Consider the following 22,072-nt stretch of genomic DNA (forward strand, 5'->3'; position numbering starts at 1 on the left):
AACCCCTCTGACTTCATGAATTCATCTGAGAAGTATATTTTTAAAGTCTCAGACTTCCCACTTGTTCCTGAGAGCTATTCTATATTAGAATATTATTTTATTTTAATTTTATTTTATTTTAACATGTCCTATTTTAGCTGTCCTATTTTTTAGGTTTTATTCCTAACTGAGGAAGTGAAGGCCTGCATCGTTAGCACTGGCATCCTGAGTCCCCGGAACGAGTGTAGAAGGGCAGCCTTACTTCCATGTCGTGGGAAGGAAGCACATAGCCCTCTGTTAAATCTGGAGGCTCTCAGCTGACCTATAACTATCATGCGTCACCAACCTAAACTTTTGTTTGAGGCAATGAAGTATGAATTATTACTGTTACAAAGCACAACTTACATATCCAAATGGGTATTTTCCTTTTCAAAGCAGTCCTCTTAGGGGGTCTACATTTTTCTTTTAACTCTGCTGCTGTGGCTCACAAGTGGCATGGAAGTCCTCTTTCGGAATTGCATCTTCCTCTTTGAATGTAGTTTCAAGTTTTAGAAGTAGCCAGAATCATTTGATGCTAAATCTGATAACTCATGTGGCTCAAAAGAGGACATCGTTGGCTAAATCTTCAGTGGTGGGTTTCTGGACTAGATCTGGTTGGTTCAGGATACAATAAGTGTTTTTTGAGCACCTCCTGTATCTAGGCACTGTGCTAGGTGCTGGCCTCCAAGAGCTTATGTGAACACAGTTCTCGAGCTGCATTTCCTAAATATTTTGATGAAGTGTAGCATCTCTGAAATGAGGGTATAGTACCAAAGGACAGCACATATTTGTATGTGTATGTAGGTATCCATTTGTAAGATTCTTACTACATTATAGTAATCTTGTATATAACCCGCTAGAATGCACAGGGAAATCAATTCATCTACAAAGCAAACATTTTTGAGTACCAGGTACTGTGGTAAGCAGCAGATATTTAAAAAAATGTAAACCGAAGGAGCCTAAAATCTGGTGGGACACAGACATCTTCATCCACCCATGGAAAACATAAATGATATAATAGAGACACGGATAGAGGACCGCAGGGGCCAGGAAGGCGCTATCTGTTCCTTTAAAGCCAGGTTGTAGCCATGTGATTCACTGGACTGTTATTTTTCAAAATCCAATTTTAGACTTAGGGCATATCTACCAAATACACTGTTCTGCAAACTTCAAGAAATTAGGTAAAAAGGGCCCTGGCTCCATAGTTGCGGAAGGGGCCGAAGTAGCCACCAGTCCTTCGGTACACTGCCTGGAGATGGAAGGGGGTCCAGAGGCAGTGCTGGGCGTCGCTGCCTTCAGCTGGCCTCATTTCTTTGGGAGGGGCAACTGGGAGGGTCCATACAATACTCTTTATTTTTACTCAATTTGGATTTTAGAATACGCAGTGGCATTTGAATATCTAGAGTTTAGTATTTTATCGTTTAGGAGAAAACCAGATGGAAGCCAGGGGATACCCTCAAGCTGCCAGGGTGTCTAATCTCTTCACTGAAGCAAAAGGCAGAAGCTTGGACCGTTCAAGTACAGAATTTCAAGTTCCAAAATCCTATGTGCATTTACACTGGGCCATGTGATGGTCCTGTGATGAGCTCTACCAAGCCAGAGCCTGCAAGTTTAAGAAACGCTTCAGTAAGCCCCACCTGCCCCTGGAGCCTTTACCACCAGACAGGCCCAGCTGGAGACTAGACCAATTCTACAGGCTTTCACTCCTTTCCGAGGGACTGACCTGAGTGCACAAGCGCCCCCACCTGGTAACAGGGCTGGAACTCAGCCGGGCCCAACTTGAGCTTGGAAAACATTCTGTGCTATAGGATATAAACAGCTGTTGTCCCCAAGGGATCCCGAACCCGGAGCAAAGAGGAAGACGTGAAGGCCGCCGGGCCTGCAGGGGGTTGCTCTGGTTCAAGGCCACACGTTATCTGGCACCCAGGAGACGTGGGGACAGGGAAAGATTTAGTGAGGATAAGGCAAGGCTTGGCCTGACGGGCCGGCACGGACCCCACAGAGGCCAGTGGCCGTGGGTGAAGCTGTTTAGTTTCCTTGGCCCTGTAGCCTGAGGCGCACTGCTTTGCCCCACAGAGCATCTGGAAAGAAGATGTAGGACAGTGACCACAACAGGCAGTAAAACGCAGTCAGAGAGAACGGAGACGAGAGCAGCATGATGGCACCTAGAAGAAAAAAGGCAAACGCTCCGTTTTTATGAAGCCCTCCTTCAGCCTCTTCTCTCCCATCCCCATCCTCCCATCTTACGGTTTGTACTCGTGGTGCTGAAGAGACAAAAACCAATGGGACGTGAGCCCTGCCCTTAAGGAGGTAGTGTCTGTTTGTAACTAGACAATTATAATCGGACGCAAGCTCAGGTTCCATTTTGTTGGATTCAGATCAGAAATCCAGTCTTAGCCGAGAATATATTTGAGTTGCCCGGGCCCCTTGTTATATATGATTGTGTCAAGTTTAACACGTGACAATGGCCAACACAATGTTACTCGTATGCAGAAGAACACAGCAGACCTGAGGCAGCTCTCCCTTGAAAGGCCTGTTTCTGCTTACCCGGTTATTCCTGTCTGGAGTCTGGGAACATGGCTGGTAAACAGTTCCCTATACCAGTATAGGACTTTCCCTCGTGGGCGAGAGTGGCTCACTGTGCTTAGATGGTGCTGAGATTGACTTCCTTCTGTGAAAATCTAGAGTTTTGGTACTGCTAGGCCGAGGGTGCTGATGTGGCCAGCCCCCATGAAAACCTTGGGCACTGGGTCTCTACAGAGCTTCCAGCTAGATAACACTTCATGAGTGTTGCCACAATTTCATGCTGGGTGGCCCCAGAGGGGCCCAGATTTTGCCCCTTTCACCTTCCCTTTGCTGCTCTTGCCTTGTGTCCTCTTGCTGTGACAAATCTTAGCCATGAGTCTAACTATAGGCACCCTGTGAGTCCCTAGAGAATCAATGAACCTGGGGGTGGTCTTGGGGGAGCCCCAACACATTTGATTCTCAGCTTCACCACTGAAAGGCAAAAGGGCGCCAACACTTGTGGGATATCTTCTTTGCATTAGACATTCTGCTAGGTATGTCACAAAGATTGTTCCATTTACATTTCACAATAATGGTCTGATTCAGAATCACGTCTGTTTTTCAGATGAGGAGACAGAGGGGATGTAACCTGCACGAGGTCTTGATTCAAACCCATGTCTACTTTTGTAAAAAAAGTAGACACTTAGCCTCAGAGAGCTCAAAAAGAAGGTGGGAGAGTATGGGGCAACAGCATGTCCATGGGGATAACCACCACGCATTCCTCAAGAGAAATCAGAACACTTGATCTGGCAGAAGACCAATTCTAAGGACAAGAGGCAGTTACAGAGATGGATCAGAACTTTGGGATACTTAATATTTAAGAATGGTCATTGATCTGTTAAGGCAATGAGACAATATTTTAGTTGTCCTGGAAAATATGTGACATAAGGTCTCAGTAGCCACAGGCCAGCTTCTCAGAAGTTCTGTGGAGGAGACGGAACCTCAGTCTAAAAAGGGGATTGGAGCGCCCCGCTGGCTCAGTGGGTGGAGCATGCAACTCTTGATCTCGGGGTTGTGAGTTCGAGCCCCACAGTGGATGTAGAGATGACTTAAAAATAAAATCTTAAAAAAAAATAAAATGAGGGCATCTGGGTGGCTCAGTCCGTTAAGCGTGCAACAGTTGATTTTGGCTCAGGTCATGATCTCAGGGTGGTGAGATCAAGCCCTGCACTGGGTTCCACACTGGGCGTGGAGCCTGGTTAAGACTCTCTCTCCCTCTCCCTCTGGTCCTCTCCCGCGTGCTCTCTCTCTCCAAAAAAATTTCATAAATAAATAAGTAAAAAGGTGACTATCTGCACTCCAGGTAAGAGGAATATTAACAGTGGCCATTTTAAAATCTATCCAGTAGGGCTCTGGTATTAAATAGTGTCAAAATCCGTGAGGTGCAATTTCCTCCTTTACTCACAGAGCCAAGACAATCCAAGGAAGGCTGAGGCCAAGCGTATGGTGTATTTTGAGGAGAGGGGATCAGTGGTATCTATCTATAGGAGCAAAGAATATCGTGGGAAACACTGTTGCTATGAGATAGGAGTGCAGGTGGAGGGAAGAAGGAGTCTAGAAGTTTCCATTTACAGGACACATCTATGCCAGAGGATTGGTATACATTATCTCATTTAATCTCAAGAATCCTGAGTTAGGGATTAATGGCTTCATTTTATAGATGAAGAAAACTGAGCTCAAAACAATGAGGTAATTAGCCCAAGTTCATGCAATTAATACGGGCTGGCGGGTCTGTTTTCCTCCTTTGGTCATTCTCCCGCCACTGAGTCAAAGTAGCCACTTAAAACCGCTGCTCAGAAATCCCTTCAAAGGCTTCCCATTTGCTGCTAGGATCGGTTCCCCAAAGCTGCCCATCTCGCAGCCTCGGCTTCTGTCCCTAGCGTCTCTCAGCAAGTTCCAGCCACACGGCTGCACGAATTATTCCAGCACCTTCTAGCCTAGAGCCTTCACGAAATACCATTTTCTTTTCTGAACTACCCCTCTCACCCACCTAGCCAGTCATCTTGCAGGTTGTTTTGTTTTTTTTTTTTCCAGTTCCATTGAGATATCATGGACATATGACATTGTATTAGTCCAAGGTGTACAACATAAGGATTCGATATTTGTGTGTGACACCATCAGCACAGAAAGTCTAGTAAGCATCTGCCGCCACACAGAGTTACACGTTTTCTTTTCTTGTGATGAGAACTTTTAAGCTCTCCTCTCCTAGCTCCTTTCAAATATACGATATGGTATTGTTAACTGTGGTCACCACGCTGTCCCTTATGTCCCTAGGACTTACTTATAACTGGAAGTTTATACCTTTTGACCACCTTCACCCAGGTGCCATTTAAATGTCACCATCTGAAGCAGCCTTTCCCCCCTTTCAGGCCATTTCCTTCTAACTAGGTCCCCCTCCAACACCCTCTCAGAGCACCCTGTGCTTCCACAACGCATCACAACGATGCATTTCTAGTTATGTCTGTCATCATTTTGTTGGTGTCTGTCTCCCCTATCAGACTGTAAAGCCCGAGGTGGGAAGTGTTTGTCTGGTTTACCGATTTGGTTCCCAGCACCTGGCGTATGGCAGGTGTCCCCGATTGAACTTGACAACATTCAACAAACACTCACTGAGCAGCTACCCCGTGGTTGGCACAATCCTGGGTCCAGAGATTATTGTGTGCCTAAAAGAGAGTTCTCTAGCCGGGCGCAGGTTTAGTGTGTGGAGACAATGAACAAGGAAAGGCATGCCAGATGACGATGAACCCCATGCGGAAAGATAAAGCAGGGTAAGGCAGCTCGGGAAAGCTGGGGCGAGTTACAGGGTGGCAGTGAGCAGCAGGGATAATAAAGAATCACTGGTGACATTTGCGAGCAGCCATTTTCACTCACCTCCCATATAAACCAATTTTTTCCAGTTCTCAGACTCCAGGATTTCATCGTGTGGGTAGTAGCTCTGGTCCATCATGAATAGAACCATAAGTGAGGCCATGCAAGAGAGAATGAACGTGTTGCCTTTGGTCAGAAGGGAGGTGGAGGCTAAGACACAGGAAGCATAGCGGCAGGGTAGACCCCTGTACGTGAGCTGAGCATCTGCTGGAGAAAGAAGAGCTGGGCATTAGCTGCTTCCCACCGCCCTAATGCAATCTAAACCAAAGCAAGCCCCTCTCGTTGGGTCTTCCCTGCCCCACGTTCCAAATCCCCTTCCTTGCAGGGCAGTGGCAGGCTGTAAAGCATTTAGTCATTCACAGAGAGGACTCGGCACCAGATCCCCACGGGGAAGCAGGCTGCCAGGACCAGGCAGGGGCCCCGGCCCGGAGGACAGCTCTGTAGAAGGGTCTCCTGAGGTCGTCTGGTCTGCATCTGCCCTCCCTTGCACTGGGAACTTGGGCAAGGCAACTGCCCTTGACAGAGCTCCATTTCTCCGTCTGTTGTGGAAAACTGGAGGATGACCTCTGGTTCTAGATTCTGTGAGTCTCTGTGCACCCTCTAAAGGTCACACAATAAGAAAAAGGCACAGCTGCTTGGAGAACCCCGGGCCCCTGCCCCCAACCAGGGCTCTGCCAGTGCAGCCCGCAGCCTTCAGTGGGCCTGGGGCGCAGGAGAAGGAAGAGGGACTCCACAAAGGAGGGGGAGAGTCAGCCACTGTCCCCCTGGCTTCTGGCACCCAACAGCTCCCCCTCCCTGGCTCCCGATGCTCAGCTACGGAGCTGGGGTTCACTCACCAGTTGAATAGAAACACAGGCGGAAAGTAGCAGCTAACACATAGATGACAGCCAGGAACCCATTCAGAGGCCCGTCCACGCCGAGGAGCAGGGCTGAGGCCAGGCCGAAGGTGGTGAAGATCGCAAAGTCATTCAGCTCCACTCCTGCTCCAGAAGGCCAAGGTTAGAACTTACACTCATTTGTCTTGCGCCTTAGTCCACTCTGGCGGGGGAGCTGCAGTGGTGCCAAGCAGGGTCTGAGGTCCCAGAGAGCCACAGCTGCTCCCCGGGGGGATCAAAGACAGGGGCTCCTCCTGGCTCTGCCTCACGCTGGCCCTGCGGCCTTAGACAAGTCTTCCCCTCTCGGGTCTTAGTTTCCCACCCTTTAGCATCCAGGACTGGGACTACGACTGGATGCAAATTGACAAGTTAGGGAACTCTTTTTTCAAGCACAATCTTACACGAAAATAGTTCCTTGTATTTTGGACCAGCTGCTCGGCCACCACCACCTCAGCCACCACCCCAATCCCAATCCCTGGATCGGCCCCAACGGGGAGGCCAGGGCAAGGATGGCTGAAGCTAACGAGTGAGCCAGCGGAGGGCTAGCTCTAGACTGTGGGGCTCCCGGACGGCTCTAGGGCTGCTTCTGCCATCCTCGGAGGGTTGTGAACAGGAGTGGTGACCAATGGAGGACTGTTGGATGTTGGCGGGGCGGGTTTGAGATGGGGGCTCCTGGGGTCAGGGATCAGGGGTCTGAGGCCTGGACTCACCTGACTTGGAGCAGAGGCTGAGGTGTCTGGTTATCGCCCCAACTGCCATGTCTAACAGGAAGCTGATCAGAAGCATCCAGGAGGCACTGTGGCATCTCCTAAAGTGTATGGCAGCAGGCCCAAATAGGACGGCTCTTTCCTGGTCTCCACTGGCCAACCACTCCACATACACCAACACACTTCCTACATTTGCACACCTGCACACACCCCTGCCCTGCGTGTTCCCCACACTCATGTTCTTTCTGAAATACACTGTTTTATACACCACACACACACACACACACACACACACCCCTGCCATACTCTCAACCCACAGTCTTAAAGGGGTGCCTGAAGTGCCGTAGATAATCAGTAAGGTCCCTTCCAGCTCTAAGTCCCAGGCATATCTGAGAGCACAGGAGTCCTGTGTTTTAGCCCAGCCTTTGCAACCATCTCACTGTGGATTCTCAGAGAAATCTCTCCCTGCATCTCTAGGCCTCCCTTCCTCCATCTGTAAAATGAGGGGTTTGTGCCAAATGACTTAATAGATATAGGCCTATCTAGATGATCTATTTCTCCTAGTGCAAGTTTTGGTAACTTATGACTTACGGAATTGGTCCATTTCATTTAGGCTATCAAATTTATAGAGTTGTTCATAATATTCCTTTCTTATACTTTTAATGTCCATGGGATCAGTAGTGATGGCTCCTCTTTCATTTCTGATATTGGTATTTTGTGTCTTCGCTTCTTTTCTTTACTTTTCTTGGTTAGCCCGACTAGAGGCTTGTCAATTTAATTGATCTTTCCAAAGAATCAGCTTTTGGTTTCATTGATTTTCTCTACTGATTTTTTTATTTTCAGTTTCATTGACAGCTGCTCTCATTTTTATTATTTCTTCTCTTCTGCTTACTTCGGATTTAATTTGCATTTCCCCTCCTGGTTTGCTAAGGTAGAAACCTTACATTATTGATTTTATATCTCCCTTCTTTTCAGTTTTTCTAAGACTTTTTTTTTTTTTTGGAGAGATTTTAGGTTTACAACAAAATTGAAAGGAAGCTACAGAAATTTCCCATATGCCCCCTGCCCCCACATATGCATACCCTCCCACATTGGCAACATCACTCACGAGAACAGTACATTTAGATTCTTCGTACATACAGAGGATGAAACTCCACTGACACATCATAGTCACCCAAAGTCCGTAGATTACCTTAGGGTTCATTCTTGGTGTTATACATTCTGTAGTTTTGGACAAATGTGTGATGACATGTATCCATCATTATAGTATCATGCAGAGCATTTCCACTGTCCTAAAAATCCTCTATGCTCTACCTATTCATTTCCCCCCACCCGCTCCTGTCAACCACTGGTCTTTTTATTGTCTTCAGAGTTTTGCCTTTCCAGCGTTATCATATCATATTACTGTAATCATACAGTATGTAGCATTTTCAGATTGGCTTCTTTCACTTAGTAATATGAGCTAAAGATTCCTCCACATCTTCTCATGGCTTGATAGCTCTTTTTTTTAGCACTAAGTAACACTGTTTGGAAATACCACAGTTTATTCATCTGTTCACTTACTAGAGGGTATCTTGGTTGCTTGCAAGTTTTGGCAATTACAAATAAAACATCATAAACATCCAATTGCAGGTTTTTGTGTGGACGTAGCTTTTCACTCATTTGGATAAATAGGAAACAGTGTGATTGCTGGATCATATGGTAAGAGTATGTTTAGTTTTGTAATAAACGGCCAAATTGTCTTCCAAAGTGGCTGCACCATGTTGTATTCCCACTGTTGCTCCATACCCTCGCTGGCATTTGGTGTTATCAGTGTTCTGGACAACTGGTTTGGCTGATAGGTGTGTGGTGGTATCTCATTGTTACTTTAATTTGCATCTCCCTGATAACATATGGTGTGGAGCATCTTTTCACATGCTTATTTGCCATCTGTAGATCTTCTTTGGTGAGGTGTCTGTTAAGGTCCTTGGCCCATTTTTTAATTGTTTGTTTTCTTACTGATGAGTTTTTAAGCTTTGTCTATTTTGTCTATTGTCTTTTTTGTCTATTAGTCCTTTATCAGATGTACCTTTTGCAAATACTTTCTCCCAGCTTACAGCTTGTCTTCTAATTCTCCAGACGTTGTCTTTCACAGAGCAGTTTTCTTTTCCAGTATATGCATTCAATGCTATACATTCCCCTCTAACTACTACTGCTTTTACAGCGTCTCACAAATTTTGATAAGTTGTACTTTCATTTTCTTTTGGTTCAAAATACTTTTCTTCTATAACTCATGTATTATTTAGAATTGTGTTGTTTAACCTCCACATATTTGGGGATTTCTAGTTATCTTTCTGTTACTGATTTCTACTTTAATTCCATGTGGTCTAAGGGCATACTTTGTATGATTTCTATTCTTTTAAATTTAAATTCAGTCTTAGCCTGAATGTGCAAAGAGAAGAATGTGTATTCTGCTGTTACTGGATAAAATATTCTATAACCGTCAATTAGATCCGGTTGATTGATGGTGCAGTTCAGTTCAACTATCTCCTTCCTGATTTTCTGCCAACCGGATCTGTCAATTTCTGGTAGAGGGGTGTTGAACTATCTAACTATGATAGTGGATTTGTCAAGTTCTCCTTGCAGTTCTTTCCATTTTCATCTCACATATTTTGATGCTCTAAATGATTTCTAAGACCTCTTGCAGACCCTACATTTGAGTATTCTGCGCTGAAGTCCAACACATGCTCCCAGACTGCTCTGAAAGCAGCCACCACAGTCTCAGGCAAGGCTGCCCCAGGATGCCATTCCTGAGTCTGCACCCTGACTGCAGTGTTTGGATGGCCAAGCAGAAGCAGAGAGCCTGACCCCAGACTTCAGCTGTCTCTAAACCACCTCAGCACTACCTTCCTTTAGATCCATACCTATGTGTCTACAGGGAACTGGGTTCACCATTGTGCCATAAAAACTACACTCCCAGATGATTAGACTGAACTAAGAAGATATTTTCTGTTGCAGGTGTGATGTACTGTATAAGACTCCACAAATCCAGACTTAGAGCATCAAAAAATTTTCAAACTGGAAGGGAACTCAGACATCATCAGGTAAGATCATCTTAAATTATGGATGAGAAAGTGATCCAGAGAAGTCACATGCTGCTGGTCATAGAGAATAAAACCAGAGGAGGATACCTGCATTATAAAGGATTTCTCTTTAAAGAACTGATTTGCCAAGGCATTGAAATATGATTCAATTATAGAAATATAATTTGCTTACAAAATATAATTTGCTTTGCTTTTTAGGGGCCCATATACATGTCTCAGATTTTCCACAATAGTGCTAATTGTAAATATTCCCCCACATCATATGTTCTAATTTAAGAATCAAAAATTTTAGGGGCGCCTGGGTGGCTCAATCGTTAAGCGTCTGCCTTCGGCTCAGGTCATGATCCCAGGGTCCTGGGAATCAAGCCCCGCATTTGGCTCCTTGCTCCGCGGGAAGCCTGCTTCTCCCTCCCCCACTCCCCCTGCTTGTGTTCCCTCTCTCGCTGTGTCTTTCTCTGTCAAATAAATAAAATCTTAAAAAAAAAAAAGAATCAAAAATTTTGAATGGTAGCCTGCTTACCATTAAGTAGGCAGGATTAAGTAAGGGCCACCAGAACAGAATCTCTTCATTTCTCTCATAAAAACCATTCTAGACTGCCATAGCTGGAAGGAACTATAGAGATCACAGTGCAAGCTCCTTGTTTTAACCAACTTTTTTTAAAAGATTTTATTTATTTATTTGAGAGAGAGAGAGAATGAGAGATAGAGAGCACAAGAGGGAAGAGGGTCAGAGGGAGAAGCAGACTCCCTGCCAAGCAGGGAGCCTGATGCGGGACTCGATCCCGGGACTCCAGGATCATGACCTGAGCCGAAGGCAGTCGCTTAACCAACTGAGCCACCCAGGCGCCCAAGCTCCTTATTTTAGAGATGGGGAAACCAAGGCTCAGAGATATGACCTAGCCAAAGTCACATGTCAGGTTGGTGGTAGAAGTATGGCTAGGATCTTGGCCCCTTGACTCCCAGCCCACTACACTTTCTCCTGCCCCTGGTTGATCCTGTGTCTCAGTGCCTGGCTCACTAGGCTCCCCACTTCCTTCCCTCATGCCATTGACTCCAGCTCTTGGCTAGGAGCTTGCTGGGCCCTAGACCTACTTGCAGAAGCTGCAGAAGATGGAGAAGAGCCCCAGGATCAGGTTGGCCAGGGACAAGGCATTGGTAACGTCCTTCCAGGAAAATTCATTCATCTGGGGACAGCTCCGGTCGTTGGTCAGGAAGAAACTGGTGCAGTGATCTGGGGCTCAGGGGAGAGGGGTAAGGGTTCCCAAGGTCAAAGAGTCCCAAAAGAGGCTCCCAGGGACCAGGCAGTTCCTGTTTGCCAGACCTCATCCCCGAACCGCGCCCTCCCAACACTGTTTCACTGTCTGGAATGAGAGAGACAGGAGGCAGATGGAGGAGACCAGGAGGTAAAGACAAAGGTGCTGAGGATGAGTGTCTTGGGGAAGCACAACAGCAAAGCAAGTGAACCCGCACAACCAGTTGACTGTACCCCTTTTGCCTATAGTGCAGACCTCCCTCCAGCCCATGTGGTGACTCTTCTGGTACCCCCATGGCCCAGGGGACGAGGGGTATGGACCCTTCCCCCGTCTGAGAGATGAGCCTTTTGTCATAGGTGAGCCCTTGTTAAAACAATTACAAAGCTACTTTTAATACTTTTTTAGTCCTGTGGGGTGAGCCCCAGAGGAATAAAAAAGAACCCTGGGAAGGGGCAACCCCCCCACCCCCCAGGAATAGCCCAGGGGGTGAGAAGTTCCCTGAGGGGTAGAAAGCACAGAAGAGACCGCCATGGAGTCAGCCTCCTTTGTTCCGCAGGCCACGCTCACTCCCTCAGGACAGCGCTGCCGCTGGAGTGCCCCAAGGTCCTGGTTCTGACGGGCCCCAACCAGAACAGCAGGCCCAGCTCCCACAGGGGAAGAGGTGAGACACAAGAAATGAACATGGACAGCACAGAAGAGTTCACAAGCACCTTCTACTATGTTCTCTCTCCTGATCCTGACAACCTCAGAAGATGGTGCTATCATGATTTTACGAATGAGAGACATTGGCTCAAAGTGACATGCTAGGGGAGTAGAAGGTAATCCTGCTGCCCGGTTCTCAATCTGGTGCTTCCTTGGCTGGGGGCACAGCTCTGGGCAGGAGGAGGTTTGTGGGGCGGGAGACCAAGTAGGAGCTCAGTTGGCCAGCCCTGCAGGGCAGCATCAGCCTCCCCCTGTGGCAGCAGCCCTGCGGGGGGCTCCTCACACCTCCCAGCCCCTCCGGGCTATGTCTTCACAGCCTGGCAGGCTCTGCTCTTCCTCTAAGACCAAACACGCACTCCGTACACATAGACTGCTTGTGACATGAAGTCTCTTTTGGAGGAAGAGCCCCAGGGCTCCCTGGAACAGGGAAGCCCCACTGGTTGCTATGCACGCTACCCACAAACAGTAATCCTGCCCCTGAGTGAAATACACAAGTTCCAAGGTGTTTTCACAGCTGCTTCCTCATTTAATCCTCACTCATTTGAGAGGGGAGGAAGCTGAGCCTCTACCTCCTCTCAGCCCGTGTCTAGCCCCAGGCCCCTCTGGTCTGGGCAAGAGTTAAGACAAATTATGGTCCTTTCCCATAAACCCGGCCACCAAGATATCAGAGGCTGGGAGGGGCTGGGCTTGGAGTTTGGAACTGGGCAGGGTTCATGGGGCTCACTCCCCGCCCCCCCAGGCCAGTCTCATTCACCAAGGCCATCGGGACTTGTGAGACCCTCTCAGATGTCAGGGCCCTTCCAAACCTAAGACAAGAAGAATGCTGGCTGAGAAATCAGAGAGGGGAGGGGAGACAAGGGCTGGCTGCCTACTCCCTCCCCAGGAGCCCCCCCTCCCAGGCTCTTCTGGGCCTCAAGGCTGACCCCAGCAAGACCAAACACCTCTGCACCCAGCCCAGCCCACCCCTGCCTGGAGAGCCACAGGCCAGCATCTTGGCCCCTCAGAGGTAGTCAGCACATACCTGGGGCATTTCTACCAATCACCAGACACACCTCATCTGCACTACTTCGGTTATTTTTTAAATTAATGATAAATTATCTACTATATCATCCCTTTCATTCAGGAAGCACTTTCACATCCGTGGTTTCCATTGGCCCCGTGAGGCCGGCCAGGTGAGGGTTACTACCCCTACTCGCAGGGTAAGGCAAAGAAGACTCAGAGAGGGGAAGAGCCTTGCTCAAAATCACACCAGAAGTGGCAGAACAGGACTTACAACGTCACCTTAAATGTTCTTTCCCTTCTACTCTGCACTCTGCTGTCTACCAACCAAGAGGCCTGAGCACTGTATTCTCCCTAAGCTCAGACTAAGCTAGGTGCTGGGGAAAACCTTCATGGAATGTCCAGTCTACCCAGGGAAACAACACTCATGCATGTGGGGACTCTCAGACTCTTCACCTTACAGGTGAGGAAACTGAGTTTTCAAGATAGTCAAATGGCTTGTCCCAGTGAATGATGGAGCCAGGATTTGAATCGGGCCTCCTCTTTCCCAATTAAATGACATTGTCAGCATACAGCATGGGTCCCGGGTGTGAAAGAATGTGGACCTCAGAGTAAGGGCTCTAGAAATTCAGAGAAAAAAGGAGCAATCCATTCATTCAGCAAACATTTGGTCATGAGCAAGATTCACTGCCTGGTGCTTGGGACACCGAGAAGATTAAGACCTGGTCTCATGTCTCAAGGAGTTCAGTAGAGCAGAGGTATTCAACTGCACAGAAAAGGGGAGGTGGCCAGGCTGCCAGGGGAACATAGAAGAGGGGTCCAGCCTGACAGGGGGCTTAGAGAAGGCTTCTCGGGTGAGGGGGTCCGAGGCGAGGCGTTGCTGGGCAGTGGCGTGCAGGACTAGATCATGTCACTACCCCACTTTGTGCAAGCTGTCCATGGCTTCCCAGGCGCCCAGGATGGAGTCCATCTCCTTCTTTTGGTGTACCAGCCCTTATGATGAAGCTGGCTCTCCCTCTGCTCTCAGGGAAGCCTGACCCCCCCACCCCAGCCAGGCGCCCCTCTACACTGCCGCATCTCCGTGTGCTCACCGTGTGACACCGGGCACGCTGCCCTGGCACGGCCTATCCTGTCTTCCTCCTCTAGTACAGGGGAAGCAACTTGAGCGCAGGCTGTGGTCCCCTGTGCCCAGCACGAGGCCTGACAATAGAAGTCGTTCGATGATTGTTAAGTTAGTAGAGGATGTCACTCTGGTGCTTCCCCAAGATCCTCTCACTGCACCAAGTCACATTTCTCCCCTGCCAGAGCCTGTTCAGTCTGTCCTCCAAGAAGCCTTCTCAGACGAACTCTCAACAATCCAGACCCTCAGCACACCCAGCATCTACCCGGCGCTTAGGATCTTCCATTTACTCATTTTTAAATGCATGTGTTGATGCCTGCTCCGAGGCGGGACTGCGTTCTGGGGGCAGAGAGAACAAGAGCTAGGCTGTATCCTCAAGAGGCAAGGAGTCTCATAGGGGAGGCAGATCCGTGTAGAGAAATGAAGGCAGTGTGGCAAGGGTCATGCTGCACAGGGTCTGTCCCGTCGCTGTGGGTGCACCAGGAAAGACCAGACTAAGTCGGCTGTGGCAGCAGGGGAAACTGTCACTAATGGGATATTTAGGGAGGGTCTCCAAGGATGAAGGGGGGTCCCTCCTGGCAAAGCGGAGAAAGGTGCCAAAGCACAATGAGGCGGCGCGGTCCGGGCGGGGGGGGTGGCGGAGGGGGACTGAAGTGCAATGGGCAGGGAGGCCACAGTCGGGGATATGCCCACGTGACCCTGTAGCGTCGCAGTGATGCTTGGTCCGGAGGTGTCTGGGTCAGATATGGTTGGGAGTGGAGGGGAGAAAGGGAGGAAAAGGAAGGCAGCCCTGAGGGCAGCGAGGGCAGAGAAGCCGGCGAGCAGGAAGGGCAGGGCACGGGGAGAGTGGGCAGCACCAGAGGGGAGAGGGGTATGACCCCGAGGCCGTGCGGCTCCTGTGCCTGGAAGCGGGGCGCAAACTAGAGCGGGCATGCGCTCGGTGGGGAGGGGGCTCCCGCCGCCCCGGGACACCCGGCGCAGCCACTGCGGTTAGAGATGCCCCCACGCCCAGCCTCGCGGGCCACTCCCGCCACAGACAGCCCCGCCCCCTCCCCGCCGGCGTCCGAATCCCGCCGGGCTGCAGCACCAGCCCGGACGCCGCCGGGCGCCCGAAGATGGAAAAGAGGGAGCCAGGCTCGCCTCCACGACGGCTCCACCCCCCCGCCCCCCCACCCCCGGCGGGGGCTGGTCGCTGACAGCACTCTGGGGAGGGAAGCACTCTGGGGAGGAGCATGCGCTGCCTCGGATGCCTACCTGGGGACCAGATATTCCTGGGTGGGGTGAGGGCAGCCCTCTTAACCCTCTTCCTGTGCGGTGGAGCAGGCCAGCCGGGGACTGGGGGAGCCGCACGGGTCCCAAGCCTCTCACCCCTGGCTCTTAGCTCACAATCCCCAAGAGGCAGGGGAGGGGCTGGGTGGGTAGCTCTAGTTGGCAGAAAAGGGGGCTTCAATTTACAGAGGAGCCTAGGCCACCCTGGGGGCGGGGAATGGAGGGGTCTGGGAGGAGGGGACTGGTCTCTCCATCGTGGCCAGCAAGGGGGGGTGAAGAGACCAGAGTGCAGGGCATGTGGGAGGTGGGCTGCAAGGGCTTTGGGGAAGATGGGGCTGTAAAGGGTGGCTGGGGTCCAGACTGTGAAGGGCTCCCAGGGCAGAGCTTTTGCTGTTTGGTTCACTGCTGTATCTTTGCACCTATAAGAACTGCTTAGGCATATGGTAAGTCCCGCCCCCCCCCACATCCCACCCCAGTATTTGTTGGGTGGATGACAAAGCGAGGAACTTAGACTCAGTCCTGAAAATAGTTTAAAGTAGGGAAGTGACATGGTCAGGTTGGTTTAGAAAGACGATTCTGGCAGCTAGTGTGGAAGAAGGCTCTGTAATACTGCAGGAGAGATGAGGCAGGCCAGAGCAGGGACATATTGCTGGACGGCAACAGAAGGGAATGGGAGGAAGGAGCCGGATTAGGAGCCGTTGTGAAAAGCATCCCAAGGGTGTGGGAGAGAAATGAGAGGGAGAAGGTAAGAGCCTCTCTGAGGGTCTCAATGTGGCAGCTATGATGGCACTATTCTGGCCTATCCTGTCTTCCTCCTCTAGTACAGGGGAAGCAACTTGAGCGCAGGCTGTGGTCCCCTGTGCCCAGCACGAGGCCTGACAATAGAAGTCGTTCGATGATTGTTAAGTTAGTAGAGGATGTCACTCTGGTGCTTCCCCAAGATCCTCTCACTGCACCAAGTCACATCTCTCCCCTGCCAGAGCCTGTTCAGTCTGTCCTCCAAGAAGCCTTCTCAGATGAACTCTCAACAATCCAGACCCTCAGCACACCCAGCATCTACCCGGCGCTTAGGATCTTCCATTTACTCATTTTTGTGTGCTACAGAAAGAAGCTTGTTAGTGTTGGGTAGGTTCCCAGACCCAAGTTCAGATACCTGCCGCACATCCTTCCACCTGCCCTAATGCTGAGTTAAGAGTGGCAGTGGCTTCCAGGACCCCACAGGAGAAAACGCAAGAGAAGGGGTGGAGTTGGGTGGTCAGGTGACACTTTGCTTCTGTTAGCAACCAGGAGGGGAAAGAGGGGCGAACCCTGAGTGGCGACTAGCCACCTGCACTGTGCTCGGTGCTTTACGGACATCATCATCATCTTACTGGACGTTCTCAAATGCCCTCGACATTAGTACTAGCATTCCTATTCTCCAGAAGAGAAAATGGAGGATTTGTTGATTTTCATGATTGGTGGAGCTGAGACCTAAACACAGTCCAACACTAAAGTCAGACTTAAGGTGTCTGAGAAACTAAAAGAGAAAACGAGGATGGAGGCAACGAGTCCAGGAGTCAGGTCAGCTCCCTTCTATCCTTTGTCTTTACCTTAATTCGTCCACACCACATGGACCATTCGTGGCAGATTAAAAACTACGGCATACTGAATCTACTACTGGCTTTAACTCTGGGCCAAACTCATGCTGCAGCTCTAACACTACCAGATGTGGAAATCTTAACGGGTTACTTTGCTTTCCTGAACCTACTTCCTAATCTGTAAAATGGGATAGTTGAGTGAACTAAACAATGTGCTCAGCCAGAGTAGAAGGTCAATCGTTGTCATCATTATTATTCTTCTAAGGACACGATCATGCCTCTGTTAGCCTGGACATCCCCAAGGATTCCTTCCGAAGAGGGAGAGGAAGCAGGGATAGCTACAAAAGACACGTGTCCCCATCTGTCAGAAGTTTCTAGCTTCCTTCTGTTCTGGATCTCACAAGGAAGTAGGGAACAAGAACAGTACAGTTAGACTGTCTACACTTTTACTAATATGGTAGCCACTAGCCACGCATGGCTCTTAAGCACTTGAAGTGTGGCTAGTCTGAACTGAGATGTATTTATAACTTCATATATAGATATATAAAATATATTTATAAGTTCACCTGTTTGTATTTTTTAAGGTAGCTACTAAAAGTCTTAAAGTCATATGTGCGGCTCACACGGTATTTCCATGAATGTCACTTAGACCCCTTACAGGATTATAAGTACATAGACATAGCTGTCCATCCACTCATACATTATTAGAGCATTTATGATGTGCCAGGCACTAGTTCGGGTGCCAGGGATGGAGCCGCAGACAAAACAGACACTGTTTCTGTCCTCGCAGAACTCACACTCAAGTGTGGGGGAAAGGCAACAAATAAGGTCTGCTTGTGAAAAGGGTGATGGAAAACAAAGCAGGGTGAGCCGTCACTTGGACGTGAGAGGAGTTGGGATTTCCGACAGGGTCATCAGTGAAGTGATATGCGAGCAGCGACCTAAAGGATGAGAAGCCACAAACCAGGCAAAGATCTTGGGGGCAGTGTTCTAGGCAGGAACAGCAAATGTAGAGCCTCCAAAGCCGAAAGGAGCTTGATTTGTTAAAAGGACAAGGTCATCGGGAACAGGGCGAGTATGGAGAACAGTGGATCACATAGAACCTTGGCAAGAGGCTTGGATTCTACTCTAAGTGTAATGATAAATCCTTGGGTCATTTTTATAGAGCAGGGTTATGACCCGAATTCTCTTTGTGAAGGACAATGCTCCCAGTCTCTGTGGGGCTAGACTGAAGCAGGGTGAGAACGGGGGCAGGGAGGTGAGCTGGGAGGCTGCTGCACTAGGCCAGGCCAGAGACACTGGTGGTCTGGCCTGAGGGGTCGGGGTGGAGGCGGTGAGAAGCTGTCAGATTTGGGATATATTTTGAAGACAGCTGAGAAGACTTGCTGACTGGTGTGGGAAGAATAAGCAGAATCGAGGATGACTTAGACTTCTGGCCTCAAAAAACAGAGGGAGCTAGGTGTTGATGGCAGAACAGGGGCTGGTGATCAAACACGTCTGGGGCAGAATTCAAGGCTTCGGTTTGGACACGTTAGGGTTGTAATGACGTCAAGTGAGGCTGTTGATAAACAAGCCTGCATGAAGCTGGGGAGAGATCAGGGCTGGAGGCAAGCTAGTGAGCCAGCAGCATAGGAGTGGTAGGTGATCCCTGGGGATGGATTAGATCACCTAGCAGAGAGAAAGAAAAGAAGGCTAAGGAATAGGCCCCAGAGCAATCCAAAAGCTAGGTGTCAGGAGACAGAAAAGGTGTAGTCAGCAAATTAGGAAAAAAAGCAAGAGATGCTAATATCCCACATCAAAATGAAGAAAAAAAGCTTTCAAGTAGAGGGTGGTCCACTGAATCAAAAGCTTCTTTAGAAGTAATTACTCCAGGCACTTAGTAGCTCCTTCCTCCCAAGCTGCAGCTCCTTATGGGGATGAACCCTATCTTGTGCATGAGGGTTTTTCACAGGCTTTAGTGCTGGAAACATGGGCTCCACTGCTTAGGAGCTGTGACCTTAGGTAAGTTACTTATCTTCTCTGGGCCTTGATATACATCCCCTCCAAGCTCATCACTACACACCCAAGTGAACGACTCCAAGAGCATCCCATAAGCACATCTAACCTCTGTCACTTTTATGTTTTAACTTCCTTACACCTCTATGTTGGGATCCCCTAGGGCTGGTTATGGTTAGACTTGAATCAAACAGGACGGTTTGATCTATATAACCATGGGCCTATTGCTTAATCTCTGGGCAGATGTTCCTGCTTTCTAAAACAGAGATACTGTTGGCGCCCGGGTGGCTCAGTCGGTTAAGCATCTGTCTCTGGCTCAGGTCATGATCCCAGGGTCCTGGGATCGAGCCCCATGTCAGGCTCCCTGCTCGGTGGGGAGTCCACGTCTCCCTCTCCTTCTACCCTTAGCCCCGGCTTGTGCTTGTTCTCTTACTCTTGGGCTCTAATAAATAAATAAAATCTTTTAAAAAAATAAAACAGAGATACTATATACCTCATAGATGGTTATGTAAAAATTAAATCAGATAATGGATATGCTTGGCAGAATAAACGCTCACTAAGCAGTATTTATCATCTTTGTATCTACAACACCAATACTCTCAATGCCTGTGGACTGACAGATAACTTGAGAAGGACACAGCAGACCCTCCTTCCAGACAGCTAGGATGGAGTAAGGGAGGTGCACTCAGCTGCTACTCACACCCAGCGAACCTGGACAGGGCCAGCATGGTGGTCTAATAAAGAAAATATAGATTGTTCATAATTCTGGGAACTACCAGGGATGTCTCCCCCTTCCATATTTTGCTGACTGGATCCCCACCATCCGTATCAGCATTCAAGCCAGAAGTTCAAGCATTATCTGAGAGTCTGTCTTCTCGCTCAACCCCCACCATCTTATTAGTTAACAAGATGCAATCTATTGTAGCTTCAAAACGCCATATTTCATCAAACCCAAGATATCAACCATTGTAAGACACGTAAGACACACCATTATGTTATACAGTTCTAAGAAAGGAAAAAATGCTGCCACTTAAACTGTGACGTGCCACTGACTTTTAGAAGCATCCAAGTTCCCGAGATATTAAAATGTGGGGGAAGAAGAGTACACCTTACAGTTGATGAAGTTGTACCTCTCATTCCATCACTGCTACCTTAGCTCAAACCTCCATCATCGCTTGGATGATGTTAGACTAGGGATGGAAGCTCCTAATCAATCATCTTCCCTCCACTCGTCCTCTGATGCCAAAAGAGGTTTATACAAGGCCAATATTACCAACTCCCACCCCAAATCTTTCAATTAAGTCTTCTCCCATAGCCCCTGGCCCACATTCTTCACTTTAAATTGGCTGCAATTCCCCAGATGTCACATTGCTTCTAGTCTGGAATCCCTTTCCCTCCCATTCTTCATCTGCTTACCTCCTAGCTATTAGAAGTAAGAGCTCTCTAGCCAGGGCATACCTCACTCCAGCCCTCCTGCCTGCCGGGACTGGTTTGGTTAATACAGCTTGTTAAATGGATATCCCTTTCTTCACTCACAAATAAATTCCATCCAAAAATGAACCCTACTCCAAACGCCAAAGACAATTTTCCTATAGAGGACAGGTGGAGTCTCCAAACAAGCTCTAACTCTTGTTTTTCAACACCTACGTGGGTGTCTGCTCTTCCAAGAAGTCTTCCCAAATTCTCCAACCTGAGTTAGGTAGCCTTCCACGGTGCTCCATATCCTATGCATACCACTATCATAGCCTTTTTTATATCACATTGTAATTGCTGACTTGGTTTCTCCCCCACTAGACTGACAGCTCCCTGGACACAGGTGCCTTTTTATTCAGCTGTGTTATTCTCCAGAACCTGGAACCTAGAAGGCACTTAATACTTATAAAATGGTTGAATGGATAGATGGATGGGTGAATGGAAAATAGTTAATGTCTATAACCTGTGGGTCCTAGTTCCCCACTCTGAGACGCTACCTCCAAAATCACCGCATTGCCACACTTTCCCCAAGCTTGGTAATTGACTGAGGCCGCAAAGAGCAACGGCACCACCTGGTGGGCAGTGTGGGAAGCGCACCTTATTGAACAGCAGGAACTTTTTTTTGAACTGTTCTTTTTGTTGTTGTTGTTCCAGTGGTTAGGAAATGTTGGGTGAGGGGGATTTGTATTTTAAAAAGATCAAGCTGGGGTGCCGGGTGGCTCAGTTGGTTGGCGACTGCCTTCAGCTCAGTTCGTGAGCCCGGGGTCCTGGGATCGAGTCCCGCGTCAGGCTCCCTTCTCGGCGGGGAGCCTGCTTCTCCCTCTTCCTCTGCCTGCCACTCCCCCTGCTTGTGCTCTCTGTCAAATGAATAAATAAAATCTTTAAAAAAAAAAAAAAAGAATAAAATGAAAAGCTCAAGCTGATGACTGTATGGAGAAGGGATTGGAGAAGGGATCTAGGAGGGAGCAGGGATGCCAGCTCGGGAGGTTATCTGGTCAGAGCTGAGTCGAGTCCTGATGTGTGACTTGAACATTACCATGCTTACCCGCTTGGTAATACTGCCTCTTTTACCCAGGACCTTCTTTTCTCCCTCTCAACTGAGCACTGTGGCAGGGATTCCAAGATCTGCTCCGTGATTTCTGCCTTCTGGTATTCGTGCCCTTGTGGAATTACCTCCTCCAAGTGTGGGCTTGCCTCTGACTTGCTTGTGACAGAATACAGCAAAAGGAGATGTCACTCCCGTGAGGAAGACTACACAAGACTGCAACTTCCGTCCTGCTGGCAGACTCGTCCTTGTTGGCTTTCATCAAGTTGCCATGTCGGGGAGACGAATGTAGCAAGGAACTGAAGTCATCGTCTGTTAGTAACAGCATCAACAACCTCAGTCCAACACCCTTGAGGAATTAAAATTCTGCCAACAACTTAAGTGAGCTTGGAAACAGATCCTTCTCCAGCCTTCAGGTGAGAACCCAGCCCTAGCCAATCATTGGATTGGGGCCTGTGAAAACCTTGAAGCAGAGGGCCCAGGGAAGTGTGCCTCAACTCCTGACCCAGAGAAACTATGAAAT

At 48.8% G+C, this 22,072-nt stretch overlaps 1 protein-coding gene across 7 annotated transcripts; it reads right to left on the reverse strand.

Moving 5' to 3' along the window:
* Positions 1-1,321: 1,321 nt before the first annotated feature.
* On the reverse strand, positions 1,322-15,558 carry TMEM269 (transmembrane protein 269). 7 transcript variants are annotated; one of them, XM_025856367.2, is made up of 7 exons: positions 15,445-15,558; positions 14,162-14,529; positions 11,209-11,347; positions 7,037-7,134; positions 6,288-6,431; positions 5,455-5,655; positions 1,322-2,183 (listed from the first exon to the last, which is right to left on the reverse strand). In XM_025856367.2, the coding sequence occupies exons 3-7, from the start codon at positions 11,298-11,300 to the stop codon at positions 2,047-2,049; spliced, it is 672 nt and encodes a 223-aa protein (XP_025712152.2). In that variant the 5' UTR covers positions 11,301-11,347; positions 14,162-14,529; positions 15,445-15,558; the 3' UTR covers positions 1,322-2,046. The 7 variants fall into 7 exon arrangements, with proteins under 7 accessions (XP_025712152.2, XP_073758887.1, XP_073758888.1 ...); XM_073902786.1 differs by having other exon boundaries at positions 5,455-5,658; XM_073902787.1 differs by having other exon boundaries at positions 5,455-5,658; positions 11,209-11,353.
* Positions 15,559-22,072: the final 6,514 nt, after the last annotated feature.

This window comes from Callorhinus ursinus, unplaced genomic scaffold (genome assembly GCF_003265705.2).
Source record: "Callorhinus ursinus isolate GAN/ISIS: 27379988/994484 unplaced genomic scaffold, GSC_fseal_2.0 scaffold18, whole genome shotgun sequence".
Taxonomy (NCBI): domain Eukaryota; kingdom Metazoa; phylum Chordata; class Mammalia; order Carnivora; family Otariidae; genus Callorhinus; species Callorhinus ursinus.